Source organism: Peromyscus leucopus, chromosome 9 (assembly GCF_004664715.2).
Source record: "Peromyscus leucopus breed LL Stock chromosome 9, UCI_PerLeu_2.1, whole genome shotgun sequence".
Lineage (NCBI taxonomy): Eukaryota > Metazoa > Chordata > Mammalia > Rodentia > Cricetidae > Peromyscus > Peromyscus leucopus.
Window position 1 is genome coordinate 58715825 of NC_051070.1, and position 22179 is coordinate 58738003.

Consider the following 22179-nt stretch of genomic DNA (forward strand, 5'->3'; position numbering starts at 1 on the left):
GACCACACGTAGCGGTTGGTCCATACAGACGGTGATACCCAGGAGTGAATTCCTTTTGTATCATGTGTGCACGGGTGTGTGTGCATGTATGTGCACATGTATTTGGATGGCAGAAGATGACCCCCAGTGCCATTTCTCAGGTGCATCAACCTTTTTCTTTTTGTTTGAGACAGGGTCTCTTACTGTACTGGGGATTGCCAAGCAGACTAGAATAGCTGGCCAGCAAGCCCAGGGATCCAGCCATCTCTAGCCTCCATCTCTCTAGCACTGGGATTATGGTTATAAGCATATCATCATGTTTGGCCTTTTTTTTAAAAATATGGGTTTGGGGGATTGAACCCGGGTCCTCATGTTTGTGAGGCAAGCGCTTTGCCGACCAGGCTCTCTCCCCAGCCCCAGAAGTGGGTGCTGTAGTGAGGGGCTGTTGGTCTAGTGGACAAGCAGGCGTTTGGCCTTCGGACGGTGTCAGAGCCGTTCCTCACCGCCCCATTAGCTCGGTGACCTTGGATGAATCTGCCTCAGTTTATCCTTTCCTGAACGGGAGATAGAGGCAACAGCTTCCTGTGGGTGTTCCTGGAGATGAGGCGAGAAAGAGCTCCGGACAGGGCCTGGCTTCCCTCAGGTGTTCAGATTCACCTAAGAACTACCTAGGACAGCAGCTCACTCCCATGCTCCCATGCTGCCGCCTGGTTCTGAGAAGGCAGATGCTGTCTGCTTCTCACCTCCCCAGTCCCCGCCCCCCCCCAGTGACCTTGACCTTGACCCAGCGTGAGGTACATACAGTGTGTGTTTCCTTACAGTTGCCTCCTTCCTGGCTATTATTTCAATTCCAGGGAGACCATGTAGATGAAAACAAAAATCAGGGTTTCTCCCTGAAAATTTAAAAGAGATCAACCTCCCACCCTGCTACCTTTCTCTTCCTGAATATCAGAAGGGCCATATTTTGGAGATTTCTAAAGACACCAAAGATTGCAGACTTTTAGTAACCACAAGCAACAGTGTAGGCTTACAGAGTTACTTTGACTTCAGGAAACTCAAAAACTCAGGTGAGTTTTGATTCCCTGCTGATGTTCCAAAGCAGAGACATCGCCAAAGGGCTGTTACATGGCAGCGCTGTTTTGGGGCACATGACATATTTCCTTGTACTTTTGAAAATCTCATGGGTATTTTAAGTTTAATCCATCTGATTTTGATCCAAATATAATTTACTCACAATAACAGGGAAACATTTGATACCAGAGAAGCCTGCTGGCATTCTTGAAGCTTCTCTCTGGGGAAATAAGAAAATCACATTTCTTCAGGAAGGAATCACAAGCCTCCAAAGTCTACTTTCTGCTTATTTAACAAAGCCCGAGTTAAATATCAAATCGAGCAGTTCCAGGCCAGTTATTTATTTATTTTCGAGTGGTTCTTTTCTAACCATGCAAAGGGTATTTTCCTTGAGGCTTTTTTTTTTTCTCACCCTTCTTTTTCTGACAGTTTCTCTGCTGTAGTCCATTCCTCCCTGCCCCAATCCCGAACAATCATTTCAGATGATTTGAGGCAATAAAACACTTTTGGTGTCTGTGGCTTAACAGTGTCTGTATTTGAGATGTTTCATATTGTCAGCAGCTTGGACATAGCCGTGCAGTGTACTGCCTAATTTTAATTTTAAAGTACATTTTCTGAGAATTAGATGCTAGTCCTGCCCAAGTGTTCAGAAATTAACGAGAGGGGATTTAGGGCAAGGTACAGTCAGACTTTGAACTCTTGGAAGGCGTGACACCCATGGGCTGTGCAGGGGATGGCCCCCTGGGAACTGGGGGTAGGGTCCTGCTGTTCTGAGGTGCTACTCCTGGGCACCCCAGTTCCTTCTGGGGGCTTCTGGTGTCTCCATTCTGCTTTCTTCTAGAATTCTGAGGATGGTTCCCAGCTCTCCCTGCCTCAGAGGAGGCTTTGCCTGACTGGCTTGACCTTGTTCTTAAGGTCGTGGCTCACTGGCCAGAAGCCTGAGTGGGGAACTCACTCTTGCCCCACGATCTCTGCTGCCCTCGGCTGCCCAAGCAAATGGCGACTGGTCCTCCAGAGCCAACTGGGATCTGGTACCTGGACCCTTGCCTCACTCTTTTGCCTTCCTTTAGTTCAGGAAACAAATCATAGGCAGACACGCTTTTCAAGATGGCATCCCCCAGGAGACAGAGTACGCAGCCTGAGGGTGGACGGCCTGACTGACATCAGGTCCGCTTGTCAGCCCAGCTGCCCCGGCAATTTGTAGAACGTTGAGCAGGCTGGTCTGGGTTGCATGGTCTGAAAAGTGGGGTTAGTAGTATTTTTATGAGACCTGGGGTGACAGCTTATTTGGAAAAGCATTTGCCCCAGAAGTGTGAGGACCCGAGTTCAGCTTCCTCAGAGCCCCCATAAAAAGCCAAGCGAGTCAATGAAAATCCTGGCAATACTCAGATTGGAGATGGAGACAGGAAGTGCTCACTGGCCAGCTAGCCTAACTCCAAGCTGATGAGACAGCCCATGTCAAATAAAGGTGCCTAAGGAAATGTTATGGGATATCCACCAGAGAAGACCACTTGGACATGGGTTTAAGCCAATAGAAAGTCTTTATTAGCCACCAGGTGATGGCACTGGGTGTTCAGGATCCCAGTGTAGCCCCAAGCCTTTCTCAGGGAGAGCTTTTAAGCACAAAACCACACCCTGGGTTGATGCACCTCAGTTAACAAGAGCTACAGAAGCCAAAAAGCAAGGTTGGTGCATTTAGAGACTTTCCCAGAACTATGGGCTTTGATGGATTAGGTCTTTGTATTTTATCTTGGCAGATGGTGCTATCTATGTGCTAAGTTTTATGGACTAAATGGTACTTCCATCATGGAGTCAGTTGTGGTAAGGTCTGGGGTCCTGTAACAGAATGAAACCCAAGGCTGTGCTCTGGCTTTCATGTGGATGTATACACACATATATGCATGTACCCCCCCCCCAGTATCTCCCCACACAAACCTGCAAACATAGGCATGTGCACACACATCTAGCTCATACCCACCCACCTAGCATATACACATCTAGCACACATACACATGTACACACACACAGCACACACAGCACACATTCCTCGCACACCCCCAGCATGCACCCTCACCCCCCAGCATACACGGCACACATACCCCTGGCATACCTCCCAGCACATTGACACATACACACACACACACACATACACACACACACCCCTGGCACACCTCTCAGCACACTGACACACACATACACACACACAGCACATATACCCCTGGCACACCTCCCAGCACACTGACACACACACACACACACACACACACACACACACACACACACACACACCCAACATGCACACATCCAGTGCACAGATAATATGTTTATGAGTTGGAGGTGTTATCAGAACAATGGACATGCTAACGGAGAGCTTTGGAGTAGAGCATGATGCACGGTTGATGCTTGGCAAATTTCAGTTCCTGTTGCATTTGTTGCCTGTTTTTAGAGTTTGCTATGGACTGGCCTTTCCTAGAGTGTGAGAGACACAGCATGGTACTGATGTCTTGAGGGTGAAGTATCACATGTCATTAGGGCACAGAGAGGAAAGCACCCCTTCCCAATCATCTTCAGCCCTTCTGACTCCATCAGAGTGAAGGAAGCTGCCCAGGGCTGGGCTGGTTAACCTTCTCTCTCAGGCTGGCTCACCTTTCTGTAACAGACAGGCCTTGAACTTACAGATAGCTCTCCACTTGGAGAATTTGATGACATCTTTGTTAAGGAATTTACTATTTCTGGTTGATGTTGTGTGTTAAATATAAACATCTCTTTAAAAATTAATCAATGGTACAAAGAAGTGATGCTGAAAGGATTTTCTGTAAGCCGCTGTGATGGCTATTCTTGGTTGTCAACTTGACTACATGTGGAAGCAACTATAAATAAACCCAAGTCACTGGGCACACCTGTGAGGGCTTTTGAGTTACCAGGATAATTTGAGGTACGAAGACCCACCTTGAATCCATATCACTTGAACTTGGAAGACTCACTTTAAATCCATATCAACTGAGATTGGAAGACTCATCTTCAGTCTGGATCATTTGAGGTAGGAAGACCCACTCTAAATCTGGGCCATATCTTCTCTTTCTTGTCAGCTTATGTAAAAGCTAAGGAAGAAAGACACTTTCTCTCTCCTCCTGCCTGGACTCTCACTCTGCTGGCAAGTCCATTCCTTCACTGGCATTAGAGCCGACTCCTTTGGGATCCTGACATATACTGAAGACCAGCTGAGACATCCAGTCTCCTGGACTGAACTACTACTGGATTCTGGGGTTTTGTCTGACAGCTGGAATCAGAAGGCTTCAGTCACCAGTAACTCATGTGCAAATGGGAAGGGAAGTGATCTATTTATGAGCGTGCACAGTCCAGCTGCTCAGTGTCCCACGCTGCACAGGGCACAGAGTCCTGTCTATGTGGGAGGCTGGGATGAAAAACAGTGGTAGCAGAGAATTAGAGGGCACAGAGGTTGGGGTTCAGGACTGAAGAAAGCTTGAGGAGCTGCCAGGATGCTATGTTTGGAGAATGAGGTCTTCTGGGAAGAGAGGACATGGTCCACGAGAGGTGCTGGCTGTCAATGTTTTGACTTCGTTAGTGCCTGGTAGCCAGGATAGGCGTTCTCCAAGGAGATGGATCCCTGAGAGTGGGCAGAGGAGCCCCGTGTGGATGGAGCTGGGAATGCTGGAATCAGCTGGAACCAAACTAAGAGGCTGGAACCACACCAGGAACTAGAGCTGCTGAGTGGATCCTGGGAGTAGCTGGTGTTTGACAAGCCCTTTGTGTGACAGGCCAAAAGGGTCACCAGGGCTATTTCAAGGTGGCCAGTCCTAGCACTTATAGACATTGAAGATGGATGGAACATTTTTAAAGTGGCAAGATAGAAGCCACACACAAGACTTACCATGCATTGTTCAACTCATGGCTTTTAGCTCACCACACAATTTGTGTAGCTCTGACTCCAAACTGATCCGTGGCCACTTATTCTTCCTTCTGTCCTGATCCTGGCAACCATGAAGCTTTTCCTCTGTCTACAGATTTGCCCGTTGTGGACTTTTCATATAAACAGAGCAGTAAAATTATGTGCACCTTCATTCCTGGCTTCTTTGGCTCCGCCTCACTACCATGTCTCATCCATGTAGTAGAGTATATCAGGGCCTCATTCCTTTTCATTGCCGAGTGATATTCCATCATGTGTTTCTATCATACTCGGTTAGCTTATGGCTTCTTGAGTTGTCCTTACTCTGGCTGAGGTGAATCATGCTGCTCTAAACATCTGTGCACAAGTTTTTGTGCAGATGGGCTTTAAAGTTCTCTTGAGGCACTATCTGGAGTGGATTGGCTGGCTCCAAAGAAACTCTATGTTTCATTTTTTAAAGACTTTTCTCCCAGCTGTGTGTGTGTGTGTGTGTGTGTGTGTGTGTGTGTGTGTGTGTGTGTGCGCGTGCCTGTGCCCATGGAGGCCAGAAGAGGGCATCTGAGCCCTCAGAGCTGGAGGTAGTTGGGAGGCACCAAAGTGGATTGAGTGGGAACAGAACTCAGGTCCTCTGCAAGAGCAATGAGTTCTCAAGGACCAAGCCCTCTCTCCAGCCCCTTTGTGTAGGATCTTAAGACTGAGAAACAAAACAAAGCAATAAACCTATATTCTGAATAGCTGACCTTTATCAGACAGGTGGTTTGCAAATGTGTCCCTGTTCTGTAGGTTATTTCACTTCCATTACAGAAAAAATTTTTTTTCTTCCTTTCTCCTCCTCCTCTCTCCTCTTTCTCTGCCCCCTTCTCCCCTCCTATCCCTCCCTCTCCCCCTTCTTTCTCTTTCTCTTTCCCCAGTCCTTCTCTCCCTCTTCTCCTTTTTTGGGTTTTTTTTTGTGATATCATACTTCTGAAACAATTACCGTCAAAGTCCCAGAAATGTATACCCCTGTTTTCCTCTAACGTCCTGGGGTCGTTTTGAGTAAGCTGTCACCTGTGGCGTGAGGTCGGAGTCCAGCTTCATTCTTTCTCATGGGGAGATCCAGTTGTCCCAGCTGCAGGTTCCGGTTCCGTTTTCCTTCGAAGCTTGTTTAAAGTCAGTTGACGATAGCCGTGCAACTCCTAGTTTATTCTCTGGATCTCAGCGGTCCTCTGTGTGCTAGCGCCACACTGCCTGGGTTGCTGTACCATGGCGCCGAGTTTTGAAATTGGAAATGTGAGGCCTACACTTTAGCTTCTTCATTTTAAAGATGATTTTCGGATGTGCCGGGTCTTTGCATTTCCATATTATTTTTTAGGATCAACCTGCCAGTTTCTGCGCAGAAGTCACCTGGGATTTCTGACCGATGTTCCACTGGATTGTGTCCCTTGGTGTGGAGAGCACTGTGGGCTCCACAGGGTTAATTCTCAGCTCGTGAACATGGCAGGAGGTCTCTAATCATTTCTTCCAGTCGTGTCTGTGCTGTTCACCGCACAGGCCTTTGGTTACACTTACTCGTTTATTTGTTTTGTGCAGCTAGGGATAAAACCTGGCGCCTTGTGCATGCTTGCTGAGTGTGTGCCCTACTGCTGAGGTCACATCCCCAGCCCCACCCTTTAGTATTTTGTTTTTACTCTCTTGTAAGTATGATAGTCTTCTTAATTTCATTCTCAGATTGTTTACTGCTAATGTCTAGAAATGTAGCTGATGTCTGTGGGTTGTGGGCTGGTGTTTTATCTGAACTCATTCCTTAGCGCTATATGTTGCTCTGTTAGATTTTTATGTTAGGTGCATGCACACACGCTTACATATATAGACATCATAATCTGATATCTGTATGTAAGACCTGTCATCCACAGGTGGGCTGTTTTACTTTGCCTCACTTTTCTGTCCTGCCCACTGCATGCCATCAGTTGTGACAACAGCCATTGCTCCACTGATGTCCTTCAGTGGCTAGCCAAGTCCTCTTCTCCAACCAGCTGGCTCTATGCTCTTTTCCTTTTGAACTCACAAAGCCCATTCTGTAAATGCTTTTCTGTGCCTGCAGAGGTGATCACGTGGCTTCTTTTCTTTATTCTGCCAACGTGATGTGTTGTGTTGACCGCTTCCTGGTGTTAAACAGGCCGTGTGTTCCCAGGGTATAATGCACTTGGTCAAGGTTGGCAATCCTTTGTGTATATTGCTGGATTCAGGTAGGATCTCACTAGTATTTGGTTCAGAAAATTTCCATTTATATTTATAAGAGATATTGGTCTGTGGTGTTTTTGTTTGTTTGTTTTTGTTTTTGTTTTTCGAGACAGGGTTTCTCTGTGTAGTTTTGGTGCCTGTCCTGGATCTCACTCTGTAGACCAGGCTGGCCTCGAACTCACAGAGATCCGCCTGGCTCTGCCTCCTGAGTGCTGGGATTAAAGGCATGCACCACCACCGCCCAGCTCTGTGGTGTTATTTTTAATTTTATTATTTTTTTTGAAATTGTCATAAAAGTATAATTATGGAGGACAAGATGAGTTTTGAAATAGCGTTCATTCTGTGCAGTGGCCTCGCCAAACTAATTAGCATACATATCACCTCACTTGCTTATTGTGTGGGTGGTAGAAATGCTGTGGAGCTACCTTTGGCTCTCTGCAAGCACAGTGCGTTGTTCAGAACTACAGCTGGGGTGTGGAGCAGGAAGACTCTTCAACTTCCTCTGCTGATTTAATTACATGGTTGTGTGCTTTGACAATCTTCCTTAGTCCCTCCCTCTCTACCATCTCAGCCCCGGGAACCAAAGTACTCTCTGCTTCCATGTCCTTTGATGGGGCCCACATTGAAGTGAGTGGCAGCTGTCCATCATTTTGTGTCTATTTTATTTCACTGGGTACCTTACAGGTTCATCCACTCTGTTACAGTCACAGGATTTTTTTTCCTTTTTAAAGGTTTAATAGTCTTCCATCTTGAGTATATGTCTTATTTTCTTTATCTATTTGTTGATGGGCCCTCTTGATTTCATATATCGGCTAGTGTGAATATTGTTATAAACAAAACACAAGTACAACCATCTCTTCAACATGGTGCCACTAGATATTTACCCAGTGGAGGGGTTGCTGGATCATTGATTGCTCTATTTTTAATTTTTATTTTACCACTGTGTAGCATAGAATGTCCTCACTACCCCGTTCCTCCTACCTTGCCTCCCATGTGCTGGGGTTGACAGGCATGTGCCTCTACACCTGTATTTAATTATTGGAGGTGCAATATTGTTTTTGTAATTGTCTGGTGTTCCTTAGCATTTCCATGCTGATCATTCGCTCACCAACTCCTGGAGTGGCTCCTCTTTTAGACACTGGCCATCTGGCCAGTATCAGGTGGAGGTCGGCCCCATCCTCATATCTGTCTGTTTTGATTTCTGTTCTCTTCCCTAGTCTTTGTCATTTCTTCTTCGGTGGTTACCATGACTTGCATGTCCCCATAACATGCATTTTGGAACATAATTCTCACTGTGAAGTCTGAACGCAGGGATATAACAATGGGGTTTGAAAGTGGTGCTTTGGTAGTCATTCAGGTTAGACAAGGCCTCCAAGCAAAAAGAAGCTTCTCTGATGAGGGATGAGAGCCACACTAGTCTATGGGTATGCAGGTAAGTATTCAGAAGGCAGTTTGATACTATGCCAATGTAACATCATCATCATCATCATCATCATCATCATCATCATCATCATCATACTTTTCTCCTCGGGCCTAAGGCATCCCTAGTCATGGGTTCTTGGTCCAGTTTTCAATTCCAGGCATGAGTTCCCTTTGTTGAGTGGGACTTAATCCAATAACGAAATGATTGGTTGTTCCCACGGCATTCATGCCGCGGTTGCAGTGGTATGCATAGCTTGCTATGCTGGTCATTATTATAGTTCACAGGGTTCACAGCTGGCGAGCCCTTGATGACTTTTCTTCCTCTGGCAGTCTGCACAGCTGGCAGGGAGCAAGCTTCTGTGTCAGTACCATCGAGATTTCTCTATCTCGTGACCCGTGTCTTCAGCAATAGTCTATCGGCAAAGTTCTTACGGACAACCAACAGTTGACTCACTTCTTTCTAACCTCTGTGTTTTCTGGGGAATCCCGTTGTTTATTTATTTAGCGTCCCTTGTAACGACGGGTCACTCCTCTTGCTGCATTTAAGGTCCTCTTTGTCTTCGGTGGCCACAGTTTGGTTGTGAATTTAAGATCTGCCGAGATCCTGCCCTTGTGCCATTATCCCTGTTGGAAAGGGTAGCTAACGTGTGGCCTGGCTTCTTTAGTGCTTTAGCTGACCCCTCACAGCGTTTCGCTAGCACTGCCTCGATCTGTCAGCTTCATGACTTAGCAGTGTGTGGTTTGGGTTTTTTTTTTAAGTCATCGTCCACAGTTTCATAGAACTTCAGAGTCATGTTCTTGTGCTCTTTTCTCATAACTTGTCCCATCAGGAGACTTGCCTGAATACCATCGTAGAGAGGTTTTGGGAAGACTTTCACTTTCCTTAGGTAAGTAACACATAGCCTTGTCTGTGATGGTGACGCATCCAGTTGGTGACCTGAAGATGAAAGGATATTTTAGGAGCCCAGAGGGAGAGTCACTCATGACTTTCTGGCCCTCCTTAGTAGATGAGAAGATTAGGCTTGCCTGGATGAAGCAGGTTTGTGACCTTGAGGTTATCCTAGTGAGAGAGCAACGGAGCCCAGGATGAGAACTCCGACTTCTTGACTCTCCCTGTGAAAGCCTGCTCATTCCAGAGCACAGGCGTACCGAGTCTCAGCTGCCGGTGTTATCCACCAGCCAAGCAAGATGCTGCTTTAACCAGGTAAAGGAGTGAAGTTCTGACGGGCTAGTTTGTTTCCCAAAGTGCACAGGCTACAGATGAAAATGAACCATGTGTGCTTATTCAGTTATATCACCTTAAATTTAGAGAACAAGTGATGACCAAGACTCGGGTGTGACAATACGGTTGTCTGTGTATACATATATAGTACCAATCACACTCATGTTTTTGTCTTCCTCTTTCCTTGATATTTCTGTTTTGAAGAGATTTACTCTTTTTTCTTCCTTTCCAGCATATTTTTGAGTAAGTACAGCTTCCTTAAAACTAAGAGTAAATGATCAATCAGAGCCATGTTCATTCTCCAGAGAATGAGGCATGACAGTTTAAATTTTAATCCCCATGTCTCTCTTTCTGTTCTCCCATGATTCTTTGCAGCAGGGCAAGGGGAAGCAAATGTTATAAAGAGAGTGCTCCTAAAGTTCCATACATCTCCCCTCACAGGGGAGCTCAGCTTTTTTGCAGGTTGAGCACATGTCGCATATGGACATGTCTAGAGAACAGATTTCCCCATCTCCAAGCAGCAAACACGTTAGCTCACCGCGGGGAACATGCTAGTGATGCTGGGAAAGGTAGGGCACCAGGAAATCCGTAAGGTGATTTGGCAGCAGCCTGTGCTGTCATGCCAGAATCTGGGTACTGCCCCACAGCTTCCTGTTTTCAGATGTATTAATTGATCTGCAAAGGACATCCTTTGGAGACAAGAATTCAGACAGACTGGCATAGGCTGGACGTCCGCCAAGACTGCTCGGAAGGTTGCCATACTGGGAGGGAAAGAGTGAGGGGGGGGGAGAGAGAGAGAGACACAGAGAGAGAGAGAGAGAGAGAGAGAGAGAGAGAGAGAGAGAGAGAGGAGAGAGAAGAGAGAGAGGGAGAGAGAGAGGAGAGAGAGAGAGAGAGAGAGAGAGAGAGAGAGAGAGAGAGAGAGAGGAGAGGGGGAGGGAAGAGAGGGGGGAGGGAGAGAGAGAAAGAGAGAGGGAGAGCAGAGGAAATTTTAAAAAGGCAAGACTTGGCAGAGCTCAGTCGCATCAGCCTCTTTTGTCTGTTTCTCGGCTTGAGCTTCAGAAAGAAAAACGTCCTGGGATACTCACAACTTTTTGGTTTTCAAACTTAGAAGGCTTTTGAAGTCTCTTGGGCTGTTTGAGAGTGTTGTTTCTTACTATGACATTTAGTCACCAGCATTTAGGAAAGAAAAAAAAAGCCTGTTTCAAAAAAGGCATCCTCCCCAGTGTCCATACATTTGGGAAATAATGTATTTTATTTTATTTTATTTTTTTTGCATGTATGATCATGAACATGAGAAGCAGAATTACTGTAGAAGATGGCAAGGAGAGTGTCTAATTAGAAGGAATTGTAGTTTTCTACAGAATAAACATTGCTCATCAATACAAAACTGCTTTCAAATCAAATCAGACATCCTCGGAGTTATGTTCGGAATGGGTGCTTCTAGACTTAAATACTTTCATTTTACTTAATCCCCCCTCCCCCCATTTCTAGAGATTGAGTTTTCAAGGATTTTTTCTAAGATTTTATGGCAACCTGGCCAGGGAGGGAGTCTGAGTCAAAGTTGTTTCATCCATGTGTTTGAGAAAACGGTCTCTTCAAGCCCCAGCTTTGATGTCTTCAGCTTCATGCCGTCCTAAACTACACCCCCAGCAATTAGTGACAATACCGAAGACCAGGAAGGCAAGCTGAAGACACCCGACTTCGCTTGAAGGGCAAACAGGAACTGTGAGCTTGGTCATTATTTTTTTTTTTGTGTGTGTGGTGTGTGTGTGTGTCTGTCTGTGCATGTGCGCGCGCGCATGTACGCGTGTGCGTGTCTGTGTGTGCATGTCTCTGTGTGTGTGTGTTCTCGTGTGTGTGTGTCTTTCTTGAACCGTTTTGGGGAGGTGGGTGGGGAGGTGGGTGGGGAGGTGTCTGTGCAGGATGTTTGTGGTCGGTGAATTCGCGTGGAGGAAAGGAGCAAAGGTAATTTTTATGATGTTGGCAGAAATGGCTGGAGTGGTAGAGAATAGAAATGTAAACCTTTGGGGTAAGAAGCTGTGAGCTGTATATGAGATAGCCAGAGGGAATAAATTTCAGCAGTTTTGAGTTGACTAAGGTTTTATTCAACAATTCTGTATCTTATCTCTCTCAAAATGTTTTTTTTTTTAATGTAGCAAGTTGATCGATCTTCTTTTAAAATTCTACCCAGTGTTACCTAGATATATATACTTTTCTATCTAATTTCTTATTAATAAATACTTGCTATGAGGCCTGGTTGTGGTGGATTGTGTGAGAGTTTTGCTCTTAAACATCAGCGTTATAATAGGGGAGGTTCACAGGCAGGGACAGGTTTTTGTGGATCATCCTAATTGCCAGTAAGTATTCTATTTCTAAAAAAAAGAGTTGGAGCTGTGCGATTAGAGGACGAGCCCTGCAATCCTCACTTTCTTTTTACTCTGTGGCCTGAGAGGATACTGGAAATCGGCTATATTCGTATAAGTGTCGATCATTTGGGGCAGTCTCAAAGATGTTCTGAGACCCATGCTTTTGTTTTGTGTTTGTAACCATCTATTTGTAATTCTCTGACAAAACCAAATTGTTCATTGTTTCCTGTCAATGCGCGCCTTCAACGATCGATTGTTGAGGGTGGTTTTTATAAAAGTATAGAGGCACACCAGCCATCCTGGAAATGACATTTAGTACGCAAATATGATTTTAAAGCACACAAGTGCAGGTGTGTGAAATTAAAAGCTAAAGTATTTTCTTCCACCTCTTAAAAGAAACAAACTAACCGACATTTTGATGTTTAATAAAGCGAAATCGTACAGCATTTACGTGGGTTTCCAACACAACCACCTTTGTTGTATCAGGTCTTTCATCTACTCTCTTCTAATACTCCTAAAACGGATGCTGAGCCAAGGGCAGAGTGATGGGCGCTGGAAAGGGGTGCTTACATGACCAGTCACAGAACATTCAAGTCCACACTGAAGACCACAAGGAGTGAAAAGACAGTCCAGTGGATCAGCTCAGATCCCCCAGCTCGGATCCCCAGCTTGGATCCCCAGCTCGGATCCCCCAGCCATCTTCTTAGCTTCGCAGCCATTTAATATACCTTGTTGCCACTGTGGATTGCTAAGGGTGCAGCTTATTTGGTGTAAGAGCATTTTCCCCCCTTCAGGTTAAGAGAATTATTATCTGCAAGTTTATTTCTTAGCTTCTTTGCAGCGAATTCAGTAAAAGAACAAACTTGATCCAAACTATTATATGACCAATTATTTTGACCAAAATAATAAAAGTAAGCAAATTAAAAAACAAAGATGTTAGAATACATCTTAAGAAATACTAATTTTTTGATAGTACTAAAACTGTATTTTATATTGTAACTGTGCTTCAGATTTGGTAAATATTAGTCGCTTTACCCAACAAAGTTTCTTACCAATACATTCTGTCTGGCCTACTTGCTAAGTATCCTAAAACGAAAAACGTTCCCTGTTAGCGTGTTTGCTGTTACCTGGGTATTAACAACTCCCCCTCAAGTAAGTTTTTCATATAGCTCTAGTTAAGAAATTGTATTGATAAAGTTTTCTATAATGAACAATTCAACTTAATATATGCTTCTTTTGATCCTTTAGACAACAAACACATCAGCATTTGTTAACTAGTTCTGTAACTTAGGAGCATTAATAGTTTAATTCTTAACATATCTAAAGACTGTGCCCTCCTTAGGCACACACACATCACACTTGAACTTGTATTCTATTTAATTAAGACAGAAATGGGTTAATATTTTATTGTTTCCCCATGACTCTTCTAAAGTTCCATTTCAGTGTAGATACCTAAATATCCAGACACACTGTTCCATAATTGAATGCAAACCTCTCAGGGGGCTTTCATCCAGTATCTTATAATTATTTATTCATTCATTCAACAAATGTTTACTGAGCACCCACTTATATATGTTAATATTTTACCAATGGAGTTATTCTGGGTAACCGGGAAGGAAGTATATTGGTGAATGGAAGAGAGAATAGATTTAAAACCAAGCTTAAAAGGCCTGGACAGAAAAGAGCAGCATTGTTATGGGATTTATTTCAATATATTAAAGGATATTCACTTTTATTGTGCAATATTCTAGAGCACTGTTCTAAAAATGAAATGGAGGTTTTTACCAGTCTACCCAGTTTTAGAAGTATGGCTTTTGTCACATTTCCATGCCCAAAACATCTCGATGGTTTGGGTCATCTTACATAGGTGTGAGGCAAACACTGCAGGGAATTAGATGGGAGGGTCAGGCCCACTGCTCACATGTTAGAATCTACCAGTGTTACAACAGGTGCACTGTGCTCTCAAAGACACAGCTTTCACACAGAACAAATAGTGGATGTTTACAACAGTCTTCTTTTGTTTGCTTTGTATTCTGTTGTCCCATAGACGAGGACCATGAGGCCAATCTGGCCTGACTAAACTACCATAGTCTCTGAAAGTATGTTGGCAAGGGGCTGATGTTCTTCAGAGGGAGCAATGAGTCTCCCCTTTGTACTGTGTGGGGGTAGAGGGTTGGCTTGTTCCATCCCCTGCATTGAGCTCAGTGACTTAACTTTATTCCGTATGGTTGTTTTCCAATATAAGTAAAGTGGAGATGTAGACTCTGAAGAGGATTTAGACACCACATGCATTAGGGGGTGAGCAAGGAGGCTGTGATGGAGTCCCTGATGTGATCGATGGAATAATGATGGGCAGAGAGGCTCAGTCACAGGTGTTAACATTCAACATCCAGAAGGCCTACTCTGGCCAGACAAGTGACACATGATTAATTTCTACTGTAGCTGGGTGTGGGAGGGGACAGAAATAACTGATAAATGTTTATCTCCCTGTAGTGGGAGCCAAAAGCTCCCACCTAATTCCATCAGCAAGACCAGCACAGGGATGGGCATGCCATGGCCACTTGGTATGTCCCACAGAAGGAATATGGAGCCCAGTTCTCATCTCATTTTGTCCCTCATGCTTGAAAAAGAAAAAGTCAGTTTGCTTGTTTCTAATCTTGATTGTGTGTTTCTGGTTATGAATTGAGAGGGGGGTGGAGTTTAGCTCCCCATTCATCGTGACTGTGTTAGACTTCCCCAAGGCCACCACTGGAGACTATGAAAAATAAAATCCGCAGGGAAAAATGAGTCCTGACCTTTCTCCAGCTGGCCACTCAGTGTCCTGCATTCTTCCTGCTTCAAGGGTGTCCTGTGTCTCGGAGTCTAACCCTCTAGAGTCAGGGCATTCCAACGATGCATCTTGAACCATGGAAGGCTCAGACCCTCTGTATCAACATCACTCATGTTCCTCCTCTTAGCATTCACTCCAAGCTACTGTCTTCCATTTGAAAAGATCAAATTGCTCTCCAGAACCAGGTGTGTGCAACTCCTTCATGCTCAGAGGAACTCTCCCTTTGAAGCAGTCTTCCCTATCATACACACACAGAGAACATGTCCTGCAGAGCTTCAACAGCCTGGCTGGAGAGTTTGGCTCTGTCCTGTAGGCATGGGGCTCTGGTCAAGTTCCGAACACCCGAGTTTCCATCTGTGAATAGGGCTCGTGGTGTCTCCTGCAAAGGCTCTAGGGAGGAGGATCGAGGGAATAAACACAGAGCACTTTGCATAGTGTTTGGTACATGGGTAACACTGGGTAAATGAGAGACATTAATTTACTGTTGAAACTTAAACATGTTTAAAAATTGTGATAAAATATGTATTACATACAATTTATCATTTGGATCTTTTCTGCACTGACTACATTTTCACTTGAGTGCTCCCATTGCCACGATCCGGCCACAGAAATATTTTCATCTTGCAAAACTGGAACTCTGTACTTGGTAAGACGGACTTGGTGTTCCCTGTGGTGTTCTGCCTGCTGTTGCTGACAGCCTGACTTCTTTAGTCCCTGGCTCATGGTCTCTAAGGTAGCAGGTGTCAGCATTTCCTGCTTTTTGAGGACTGAATGATATTCCACAGTGCCTAACTTTGTTTACCTCTTCACGAGCATTTCCCACCTTTCATCTGTTGCGAATGAGTCTGCATGGACTTAGATGTGCAAATGAGTCTTTGAGACCTTATTTTCAGTTTTTTGGATCTTATCTCTTGGAGCAGAATTGCTGGATTCATAGGCAGGTTTATGGCTCGTTACAAGGGTTGGGACCTCAAAGGCAGAAGTGAGCTTGACTTCCTAGCTCAGTCAGAGGTCTAATAGGAGGTCTGGACGAGAGCTCAAGAGGCCTGTCTAGCTTTGTGTGGGGATTTTCAAGTACTACAATGATAAGTCATCTATAAATTATTTTGTGTTAAGTTTCTCAGGAGTGTTGATCAGGGTACCACCCTGATGAAACAGTAGGCTGTCCCAGGCTATCCCAGTCAAAGTTCATCTGTCATACCAAGTGATGTCTTAAGCATCCCTCCCCCTTCTGTTTGGAGAACCTCCTGGAGCCATGTTTTGGGGTGGGTCTGCTGGTCGCAGCTTTCTTTAAAGGACATGTTATCTTTGTGTGTGTGTGTGTGTGTGTGTGTGTGTGTGTGCGCGCGCGCGCGCGCGCGCGCATGTATGTGTGTATATATAGCATTTTTATGTTTGTGTAGGCGTGTGCTTGTGTTGAGTGTAGGTTTATATACACATGTGTGCATGTGGAGGCCAGAGGTTGACACTGGGTGTCTTCTGCAACTCACAGAATGACTAGGATGACTGGCCAGTGAACTCCAGGGAATCACCTGTTTCTGTTCCTCCCTGTCCTAGCTCTGGACTACAGCTGTATCACTGCCAAGCCTTTTTACATGGATTCTGGGGATCCGAACTCAGGTCTTCATGCTTGTGCACCGGTCTCCCCCACCCTTCCTGAAGGATGTCTTTGCTGGGTGTAGAATTCTATGCTGCTAGTTTCTTTCTCTCAGGGCTCTTGTGACCCTTTATACTTTGTGGGTTCTGATGGAGAGCTGCTGTGTTTTGCCCTCGTAAGATATTACCATTACTTTCAAAATCTTCCTTCTTGTCTTTAGTTGTCAAGGCGTTTGATTAAGATATGTCTTATCCTACGTTTGTCTGGGTTCATTCTGTTCTAGGCGCATTCATTTTCTTGAATATGTAGGCAACATCTTTTTCTGAATTTGGGAAATTTTCAACCATTATTTCTTCAAGCACTTCTAGAATATGAATGTCAGAACTTTTGTTACACTCCTATCTAGAATTTGTTTAAATTGTGTGTGTGTGTGTGTGTGTGTGTGTGTGTGTGTGTGTGTGTTTCTATATGTTCCCATGAGTGCAGGTGCTTACAGAGGCCAGAGGAATTGGATCCTCCTGGAGTTACAGGTGGTTGTAAGCCACTCAACATGGGTGCTGGGAACTGAACTCAGGTCTTTTCCAAGAGCAGTGTGACTCCTAACCATTGAGACATCTCCCCAGGCCCCTATGGGATATTTTGGTTATTTTTTCTTTCTTTTTCTATTGTTTGAATCTTCAGGTTCACAGATTCATTTGGTTGTCATTGAACCTATCCAGTGGGCTGGAGTTTGTTACTGCATTTCATTTGCTCCCTCTCTACTGATGCGTTCTGTCTTTCCCATTGGTTTCCTGTGTGTTTGCAATTTTTGGTGTTTTGTTTTGTTTTGTTTTGTTTTTTTAAGACAGGGTTTCTCTGTGTAGCCCTGGCTGTCCTGGTTAAAAGCATGCGGCGCCGCCGCCGCCGCCACCACCGCCGTTGCCGTTACAAAACTAACACCCAGTTGTGTTTGTAATTTTTAACTATACATTTCATGCTGTTGCTTTTAAATGTGTCAGATAGCCTCAGCACCAAGTCACTTGGTCAGTCTTTAATTTTAGGGTGTGTGTGTGTGTGTGTGTGTGTGTGTGTGTGTGTAGGTCACAGGACTACTTGTGGGAGTTGGTTTTATCCTTCTACTCTGTGGGTTATGCGTATGGAACTCAGCTCATCAAGCTTGGTATTAAGTGCCCTTTATCCACTGTGCCATCTTGCCAGGCTGGATTTGACTTTCTTAACCATCTCTGGCATAAGTGAAGATTTTCTTGGCTTTTGGTAGGACCAGTGATTTTGACTCTATCCTAGGTACTTTGGGCACTTCATTGTGAGCGTTAGCATCTTTTTCAAGTCTTCAACACTGAGCCATGTGGGAAGTGGGCACCCTCTGACCTCGGTGAGGTAGGGAGAAGTCCACACCCCTCATCAACTCTCCTGGACAACCCAGGGTGGGAGGTGCCTGGTCACTGCTGGGTGAAGCTGGGAGGAGTGGAACATGGCCTCCAGTAGGTGATACTGTTATTTTATTTATTTTTACATATTTTTAATGGTTTATTTATTTTTATTTTGTGTTCATTGGTATTTTGTCTGCATGTATGTCTGTGTGAGGACATCATATCCCCTGGAACTGGAATTGCAGACTGTTGTGAGATGTCATGTGGGTTCTGGGACTAGAACCTGGGTCCTTTGGAAGAGTAGTCAGTTCTCTTAACCACTGAGCCATCTCTCCTGGCCTAATACTGTTATTTTTGTGGTTGTGTTTGAACTTGATGCAATAACCTGAACAGGGCCTGGGTAGCATAGTCCTTAAATTCAGCTTATGTTAGTGCAATGTTGTTTTTTTTTGGGGGGGGGCGTTGTCGTTAATTTTTGTAGATTTTCTTTTATATGTATGAATATTTGTACTACATGTATGTATGCATACCATGTGCTTGTCTGGTTCCCATGGAGTTCAGAAGAGGCATGGCAATCTCCTGGAACTAGAGTTACAGATTTTGGGCCACCCTGTGGATTCTGGGAACTGACTCCAGGTTCTCTCTAAGAGCAACAAGTGCTCTTGACCACTTGTCTTTCTCCTGTCTCAGTGCAGTGTATGTTTGGTCAGCACGGGTGTCACCAGCTCTCAAAACAGGAACCGAGTCTGTTCTTACTTCACACTTCCCTGGGACTAGTGTGTGTGTGCCTACAGACGCTAGCACACCAAATAAAAGACATCAAAAGATAAAATACCAGTTTCTACTTGATTAGCTTTGGAATTTTTTATACTCCTCTTAATTAGGGAACATTGTGTGTGTGTGTGTGTGTTCATGTTTAGTGTACATACAAATGTGTGGGTGTTCATGGTCATGTTGGATGTCTTCCTGGCTGCTTTTAAATTTTTTTTTTTTAACCAAGGCAGCATCTTTTGCTGAACCCTGAGCTGGGAGATGTAGCTGATCTAGCTAACCAGCTTGCCATGGGGATCCCATGCAAACACTGGGATTGCAGGGAAACTGCCACGCCCACCTGGATTTTAAGTGGGTTCTGTGGATACCAACTCCAGCCCACATGTGGGGAGTGCTTTATCCACTCAGCCGCCTTCCCCAGTCTTTGGAAAATCCTACCTTGAGAGGTTTTCCGTTACCCTCCTCATCAGCACGTTGTGAGATTTGAGATGATGTTTAGAGCCTATCTTTAGAGACAGCCAGTGTATTCGAAAGGCTCATCAGGAGAGGTGGATCTGACTGGACTGTAAGGGCTTCACTGACGGAGAACTTTGTTTGCTGAGTTGGCTCTGCTTTCACGTGGAGAACCAGACCTTACAGATGATGTGTGTGTCTCTGAGGTCATAGATCTTCAGATCTCTCTGGGCATCCATCCCTGGCGATGCCCATAAGGGATCTCAGCAATGGATCCATTCCTGAATGATCTTGGGAAAAATCCTCAAACTCTAATGGTTGATGTTTCCTGTCAGTAAAATGGCTTGTCTTAATACCTGTATCCAAGGGTTGGCAAGAATACCAAATGGAGTAACGTGCCTGGAAGCTATTTAACTGATATGGCCTAGCACAGGCCTGAGCGATAATTATCTAGTTTAGCTGCCCCCAGCACATGCTGGTGATGGTTAACCATGATGTGCCTGATGTCTCCTGCTTTTCAGCTGCACATGCCAATAGATAAGATGAGTATCTTTTAAAATGCTCAAAACATTTTTAATGAGGAAAAACTTTCAAACACAGAGAATAGGACAGAATGAATACCCAGTTACCCATTATCCCAGACAAAGACATGACTGTATTTATTTCCTTCAGGTATTTTTTATTTAGTAATAATACAAGATGTAAACTAAAGTCTGGAAGTTGGCAGCTTTCTGGTACATACTCTATAGTCTTTGCTGCACACAGCCGTATACGATGTAACTTTTATGTTATATACAGCCGTATACAATGTGACTTTTATGTTACACAATTACAACTTACACCAGCTTTAAAACGGCTGGCGTTGAGCCCTTGCTATTGCCTCTCTTGCAAAGCTGGTCAGGTAGGTTAGAGATTTATCTCTGCTGACAGCATGGGTCTCTTGTCGCAGTCCATCTATTGTTTGGTGGGTGGATAGTTCGGTCTTTGCCTAGTGCTGAGGATGCTGTCACACTTCTCCCCGACATCTCACCTGCATGTGTGGGGGCCATCTGGGCCAAGACCTGGACTTGGGGCCTCACTGCTGAATATGTCGGCTTTCCTCTGTAACCCAGGCTTCTCGTCCAGGCAGCTGCCGCACTTCTGTGGGTCCAGCTTTAACTCTGAGCCAATCCAGTGGCCGGAATATATTTTGTTGTTGCTTTTTAGCTGTGTGCCTGTTTGCTTAGTTGGATAGAATGTCTTTCTGTATCAGTAATTATATTTCCTTTTCTATATATTATATAGCCTTTGCATAATTTTCTCTTGGCTGCTTTGTCCTTATAAACTTGTAGCATGCTTTACAATACGTCCTTTATTATATGAATTATGAATTGAAAATGGCTTCTCAATCTTTGTTCTATATTTCATTTTTCTTGTTTTTTTTTTTTTAAGGCACGGTCTCATGTAGTTCAGGCTGGCCTCGAACCAGGCTGGTCTTGAACTCCTTATTCTCTTGCCTCTAACACCCAAGTGTGAGATTACAGGCACATACCGTATACTCTTTGTGGTACTTTTGAAATAAACTATGACATATATTTTAAATATCAAAATGGTTTCCTTTTTTTTTTTTGTTTTGTTTTCAGAGACAATTTTCGTCACAATACATGCTTGTAGTCCATGCTCAAAGGACTAACATTTCTTCCAATGTACTGAACTTGTATCCCCTTAAGAGCTAGGGCATGAAGTTTCGAATTTTCCGTGTTGACATCTTGGGCAGATTCTTGCTTCCTAGAAGTCAATCTTGGAGCCCAGGGCTCTTGTGAAGTTTTGTTTGCAGACTCTCGGAACGCACCAGCCATGCAGACGTTGTCCCAGCCTGCTCGCAGCTCCCCACACAGGAGCTCTCTGCCCTCAGAAGAAATGTCCTTTTGATCCGCTCCCAACCGTTTCTACCGAGGGAGTGTACCGTGTGTTGCGGGCGCTTTTCCTCTCCCTCCCCTCTGAGTTCTTCGAACAAAATAAATTAATTGAGGAAAGCCAACTGTTGGGGCCAGGGGGGCTGAGTGGTGGCTGAAGCCCTCAGCTGTCTTTTTGTGGTGCAATCAAGTAGCACTTACTCACCCCGGGGGCTGCCCTCCCCCCAAACACAGCCCTCTTAATCTCCCAAATCACTTTGCAAAACAAAAGAACGCAGGGAAGACACGGACTGGGAGGGGTGGGGCGGTGGCTGTGTTGCACTGGGCACTGCCCCCTCTGTTCACTTTCGGATGACTACAGCAATCTGTTTGTGAAGCCTTTCACAACTTCATCAAGTCTCAACGGGCGCTTTCTCTACCATTCAACAGGGATCTTGGAGAAAGTTAGCTGCAGTCATCACTAAAGTTCTGAGTGAGAATTAATAACTGGTGGGAGCCAGGGCTTGCCAACCTAGGCCTGCTGGGCTTGTCTTCCAGACAGGATCCGGCCGGACCGCCCTCCCCAAGGGTGGAGCCTGGGTCTCCTCCCTTGGTGCATACTGGCCATCTTGAACTTGACTCCTACTCAGTTCTGTGAGTGAGCTGTAGACAGAGAGGTGGGGACCTGGGAAAGGTCCCCTTCTCCCTGGGCCTTGGGCCCTTCTTCCTGTACTTGCTGGATTCCTCCCCACGTTCGCGTCTCTGTGCGCCTCTCTTCCGTGTCAGTTTAAGTCTTCACAAAGGGTGTGCTGCAGTCATGCTGCATGTAGTTCAGACTCTGCCCTTCTCATGGTATCTAAGCCACAGACAGACAGACAGACAGACAGACAGACAGGCACACACCCCTCCCCCCAATAGGTAAGAAAATTATAGCTCAGAGAAGTGCAGCCTGGCCTTTTGGGTGACAGCCTGGCCTTTTGGGTGACAGCCCCATTGCTCTTGCTGTCCTTTGGCCATGCCCACTCTGTGCGCATATATATATATATATATATATATATATATATATATATATATGTGTGTGTGTGTGTGTGTGT

The 22179-nt window shown here is 44.9% G+C and overlaps 1 protein-coding gene across 3 annotated transcripts in view; it reads left to right on the forward strand.

The window, feature by feature from the left end:
• The window catches only part of Msra (methionine sulfoxide reductase A), a 327825-nt gene that overhangs the window by 13046 nt on the left and 292600 nt on the right, over nucleotides 1–22179 (forward strand). The window contains exon 1 of one of the 3 annotated variants that reach the window (XM_037208461.1): nucleotides 7115–7182. The exons of 1 other annotated variant lie outside the window; for it this stretch is intronic. In XM_037208461.1, the coding sequence (XP_037064356.1) occupies nucleotides 7134–7182 (49 nt within the window). In that variant the 5' untranslated portion in view covers nucleotides 7115–7133. Of the gene's footprint in view, nucleotides 1–7114; nucleotides 7183–10788; nucleotides 11550–22179 lie in introns of those variants that run through there. One more of the 3 variants, XM_028884149.2, reaches the window with a different exon arrangement.